The 6,000-nt window shown below is 45.1% G+C and overlaps 1 protein-coding gene across 2 annotated transcripts in view; it reads right to left on the bottom strand.

The window, feature by feature from the left end:
• Positions 1 to 261: 261 nt before the first annotated feature.
• Positions 262 to 6,000, bottom strand: part of ZBTB34 (zinc finger and BTB domain containing 34) — a 48,799-nt gene continuing 43,060 nt past the window's right edge. For both annotated transcript variants that reach the window (XM_075835057.1, XM_075835056.1), the window contains one exon: positions 262 to 2,080. In XM_075835057.1, the coding sequence (XP_075691172.1) occupies positions 588 to 2,060 (1,473 nt within the window). In that variant the 5' untranslated portion in view covers positions 2,061 to 2,080 and the 3' untranslated portion in view covers positions 262 to 587. The remainder of the gene's footprint in view (positions 2,081 to 6,000) is intronic.

The raw sequence follows: 6,000 nt of genomic DNA, 5'->3' as shown, positions 1-6,000 counted from the left end.
CAACATGTGTCTCTACATCAGCTTCAAGTCAAGCAAATCAGGGCCACGGTGAACTTTCATGTACACTGCAAAATAAAAATTGTATATTGGAAGGTGCACAAATTTACTGTAATTTTTTTTTGCAGTAGATTTCAGTAAATTGCATTGTTCAGATCGGACAAGGCCTCGGTTCTCTATTCAACCTTGTAACGCAACTTTTCAAACAAAAACAAAAAAAAACCCCTTACAGATATAGAATTTCTCATTTAATAAACACTTTCATTACGATAAAATATAAATCACAAAAGAAAAAATTCTAACTTTTTTGCCTCTAACTATATGCTTCTTCAGGAGTGCAAATGTACCCTGTCTCCTTAAAAAAGCAAAAAGATAAAATAAAAAACATCCCAATGTAAAACACATACATTTAGTGTATCACCCAAGTATCTTATAAAGTCTCTGTATTGCCAAGAAGCATTCCAAAAAGACAAATGGGTTAAGAGTAGCGTTTGCTGTACTAAAGAGAGATTACCAAATAAGCACTAAAGTAGTAAAAATAGGCATTAGTTAACATCGTGTGCTTTGTACAGTGTGCGGTGGGCATGGGGTTACTCGGGTGTGGTAGTGACTGCGTGAATCTCAATATTCGAGTCCATGTTTATTTCCGATACTGAAACATCACTTTGGTCTACGAAAGGCTCTGTTCTCTCTGGCGATTCAATCCGGCTCCTCACTTCGGCCACCCCTGGGTGGTTTTTCCGTAAATGCTGATTGAGCGTGCCTTGGAAGGGGAAGCACTTGCCACAAACTTCACATCGGAAAGGCTTGTCATCCGTATGCCCCCGTATGTGGTATTCCAGTTGGTCTTTGCGTGTGTATTTCTTGCCACAAAACTTGCATACAAAAGGTGTGATGCCCATGTGAAGACGCATATGACGATCAAGACTCCCTTTCTGGTTGAAAGTCTTGCCACAGTAGATACAGATGAGTCTCTCGTTGTATGGATGCCAGTAGCCTCGTGTTGACCGCTCCCGTGGGCTGCTCTCGTAAGCTGGCGTGCTCACGACCGTTTCGTTTTCGGGACTTTGGATGACGTTTTGAACCTCGCTGGTTACATTTGACGCTCTCTTTGGGCGCACCCGGCCACCGCGATAGCAGCTCAGTATGGATCTGGAAGGAGTAGAGTTGCTTACGCTCCCGTAGGGCTCAGATACGTTGGTAGTTTGGGAAGCAGCTTGTGAAAAGGGATACGCATGTTGCAATACAGACCCGTAGGAACCTACATTCAATGTCACCACTTGCTCTCCATCAACCATTTCAGTGTGGTAACCGTCATCACCGAGTGAGGAGCTATCGGAGCAGCTTGGGCGATCCGATTTTTCGGTTTTGACTTTAACTTCCGTTACTTGATTCTCTCTCACCGCGTCGCTATTTTCGGGTTCGCCTTCGATCTGAATTTCATGTTCTGAAATGCTGCCGCTGCTGCCCCTATCCGACTGCCCCTCTTCTGGAGGACGGTGGTTCCTTAGACTTTTGTTGGCCACGCCTTCCATCTTTAAGTCATTACTTACAATCGACGGTCGCACGTGCCCGCTGTATGGAGGAGAGATCTCCCCCGGGTTTGCAAAATAGCTATCATCTTTGACACCGTTATGGTTACTTTGCCCGTCTTCTCCACCTACTCCTACGACGTTAATTTTTGAGTGGATACTTTCTAGAATGTGGGTGCACTTGTCGATGACACATTGCATTTGGAGAAAGCTGGCCGCGGTTAGGAAGCTCACAACATCCTTTAGCTGTACGGACATTCTTCCAGTGTAGCAAAACGACAGTAATTGTTCAAAAACATTTGGGTTTTTAATAACCGATATCGTTAAGCCACTCATGGTACTTAGCGCTGAATGGTCACGGAAATAAGGAGAACTGGCGGCAAGGACTGCCTTGTGTGCACGGAAAGGCTGACCTTGAATGTGGACTATTATGTCGCACAGTTTCCCCTGCATCCGAAGCTCATTGAGCTGGCTTAGGACTGTACTACTGTACTCCGGCACATCAAACTGGATGAAGCTGTTGCTGTCCATCTCGTCTGCTGCACAGGTTTCTAAAAAACACAAACAAAAAAAGGTCATCCTGTGAGATCAATGATATTTATTAAAGTACAGAACTGGACTTGTACCATGATCAGCATTGCATACATTACTACCACTGGGAGAATGCGCAGACCTAGGACAACAAACAAGTTTTAACAGGCCTCAAAAAACAGGTCCCGGTCTGCCTGACGCAGCTTTTCTCAAAGCCTAAGAAGCCGAGATATGGAAGGAGGGGGTTCTACCCGTTACAAACATATCCCATGTATTCTGTAAATTACCTCCGTAAGTATAGCTTCCACAACATAGTCCAGGCCAGGTGTCTCCAAACGGTGGCAGTAATGAGCCCCAAAATTAATTCCTCAAGCAGAACCTTCAATAATCAGATTCTTCGATCTAGATTAGCGCAAAAGGCCACTCGTACATGAAACGCCGTAATACGGAGCACCATATGGCACCATATTACGGAGATGTTATTTCTTGAAGGGACAATACCTCTAATGCAGCATCCAGTGGAACATGCTAGCATTTGTCTCTATGACATTAGAGAATTACATATGTACAGAACGACCCTATGGACTACTACATGTGCCATATTACACCCGCTCGTAACTCAGAGCTCGTACTAAGGTGGGTGTATATGAGACGCAACATGCTGAATAATTATGCAGACAATAGGCGCAAAATGCTATCATTGGTATTCCAATCTTCTGACATATCATGGAATGGGCAAGGATGGAGGTTGGGAGGACTCCACACACTCCACACACTCCACACACTCCACACACTCCACACACTCCACACACTCCACACACTCCACACACTCCACACACTCCACACACTCCACACACTCCACACACTCCACACACTCCACACACTCCACACACTCCACACACTCCACATTTAGAGATGTCCATGTAGAAGCCAATCACTCCAAAGACCGCCGAGAAGCCAGCCCGAGCCTGAAAAGGTAGTGTAATACGAGGAGCATTGTCCGTTTCCTTCCATCTTGCCCTTATTACACCCCTGTATTTTGATGCAAGTACCAACAAGCATCACATGTCTGACCTATGGACTCGTCAAGCAGTGTGGATAGAGCACTTGTCAGCAGCTGCAGAGTACGGAGAAGTAACCAGACTGAATTATAGCCACTTATCCAGGAAATTACCAGGCAGATAAGCGGTGGCACAATTACAAGATGCAGCGGATAACGGCACATCATCCCATCATTAATCAGACGCGGAGGAATCTTATTTATGTCATCCGGCAACCTTGAAATTTTTTATCGTATCGAGACTAATGACTAATATTCCGCCATGTGTAGGGAACAATGACAGGGAACAATCAGCAGCGCGACTAGGGTTAAATAAGCGCACAATGGCTTTTCTTTTGGTCCCCCCTAAACAATAAAAATTAATTGCCCCTGGGATTTTCAAACTAAGACGATCGCTTGCAAATCCACAGACGCGTGCAAAAATATTCGGCTTTCTGCAGCAAAGTAGGTTAACGGGGTGGGTAGAAGACGGCGCTTTTTTTTTTCCTGTGCTTCTCTAAACAGATATTGATATTCACGGAGAATACATTTAAATTCAGACGTTCTCGCCGCATTAATGTATTTGCATAGATCTGAAAAGTCATTTTCATCTGCTGCGTATTATGTTCAGAGCCGGGAAGGAAGGGCGCATTTTTGCAAATGTTAAAAAACAGAATCACAATGCTGTAGTAGGAGAACGAAGATCGCCATACTTAAACCAGTGAGGCCGTATGACACGCACGCCACTATAATATATATATTCCTCCTAAAATTCATAATACAACCTCAGCATACCGGTCACTGCAGGACGCTTAAGCGCTTACTCAGACGAATGTGGGGAAACTTTCGTTAAAAACTGATGTCACAGGTCCCCGTAGACTTGATGAGTCTGTGTGACGGGTGTTTTAATGGCCGTCACACGGACGTGTTCATCGTTCGTGTCAATAAGCCCTAATTGAGTGAACCCCTCCATGACTAGGGAGCTCCTGCTGAGGTCTGAAGATTTAGATTGCTGCTGTTACCTGTTGCAGAAGCGTGAGCTCCTGAGCCACAGCGGGACACATTTCTATAGAAGATGACGTGTCAGGCTGTGCCTACATTTCTTATGGATGTCAGAGGAGGGGTCTCATTTGAGAACCAGTGCAAAGAGTGTCTCTTGTTCTGGCATGAAACACATGGTCACCCTTTCATTTCCCCTGCTGCATCAGCAGTTTCCCCCCCCCCCAGTGATAAGTGATCATTGAGGGCTTCAGTATTTCCCCTGTAGGGGTCGCTGCAAGGAAAAAAGAGAAGCAAACAGCAACTTCCCGCAGCAAAATCAACTGTTTGCCAGGGGTCGGGGCAACTCATATTAAAGGGCTTGTCTGTGAGGAGGCAAAACTAAACTAGTAACCGACGCAATGCAGACAGCCATTATATCAGCCTAACCGGTTTTTTTCTAATGATGCATCGTTCTCTATAGAGTACACGAAGGCCTCCTTCACACGAGATAGAAATGCCGCAGAATTTGAGCGGAAATTTCGCCTAATTTCAGCAAAATAAATTGATATGCTGCAAATTGAGAAACCGCACTGCATGTCAATTTCTGCACTTGTTTTGAGCATTTTTGAGGGTTTTTGCGCGACATGTTGATTTAATCAGATCTCATCCACTTTGTCGCCACTTTGCTGCTACTGTAAGGGTAAGTTCACACTGAGTTTTTTTTTTACACGGAAACCGTGTCGGGAAATGCGCCAAAAAACTGCCGAAAATGCCTCCCATTGATTTCAATGGGAGGCGGAGGAGTTTTCTTCCCGCGAGCAGAAAACCAGTCTCGCGTGAAAAAGCGACATGCCCTATCTTTGGGCATTTACGTCTCTGACCTCCCTTTGACATCAATGGTAGGCAGAGAAAGCTTATTTCACGGCGGTGTTTGCCCGTGGCCGAGAAAATTGGCGTACAGGCAGAGCAAAATATGCCTCAAAATTCCAAACGGAATTTTGAGGAAGATTTTCTGCCTGCGAAAAACTCAGTGTGAACCCAGCCTAATAAGCTGCTCAATTGCCATCCAGAAATACTGCAGTCCCGTGTGAACGTGGCCTAAAGTTGCCAAAGTCAAGCTCCACGTGTAAGAATTTAATGAGCAAATTCCTCAAATACCAATTTCCATAATAATAATAATCTTTATATAGCGCCAACATATTACGCAGCACTTTACAATTTAGAGGAAACAGACAATATCAGACCATTACATAGTGACAACGCTAATTTACAATTCAGACAGGAGGATTGAGGACCCTGCTTGCAAGAGCTTACGATCTATCAGGAAATAAGGGAGACACAAAGTGTAACAGTGTTTGTTCAGTACAATGGTCCGGCCATCTTTCATACACATGGGGTAGTGCACAGAAGAGCTGCATGATTCGTCACCAGCCAGTATCCGTGTATGACGGACATGAAATGCAGTACGGTGCAAGGAGTGTGAGGGAATCTTATTCTGATGACTAATGGGGCCATGGAAAGGAGTCAGATCAGGGAATGTTATAGGCCTGTCTAAATAGATGTGTTTTCAGGGCACGTTTATAACCGTGGACATTGGGAATTAATCGGATTGTCTGGGGTAGCACATTCCAGAGGACGGGTGCAGCACGAGAGAAATCTTGGAGACGAGACTGGCAGGTTCGGATTATGGAGGATTTTAATCTAAGGTCGTTGGCAGAATGTAGAGCCCGAGTAGGGTGGTAGACAGAGATGAGGGAGGAGATGTAAGGAGGGGCAGCACTGTGGAGAGCTTTGTGGGTGAGAGTAATAAGTCTGAATTTTATTCTGAAGGGGATGGGCAACCAGTGCTGTGACTGGCACAGGGTAGAGGCGTTGGTGCAGCGGTTGGTCATAAATATGAGCCTGGCTGCTGCATTGAGG

This window comes from Rhinoderma darwinii, chromosome 8 (genome assembly GCF_050947455.1).
Source record: "Rhinoderma darwinii isolate aRhiDar2 chromosome 8, aRhiDar2.hap1, whole genome shotgun sequence".
Classification (NCBI taxonomy): domain Eukaryota; kingdom Metazoa; phylum Chordata; class Amphibia; order Anura; family Rhinodermatidae; genus Rhinoderma; species Rhinoderma darwinii.
The sequence above is the reverse complement of the archived record's forward strand: the minus strand, read 5'-3'. Positions and strand labels throughout refer to the sequence as shown.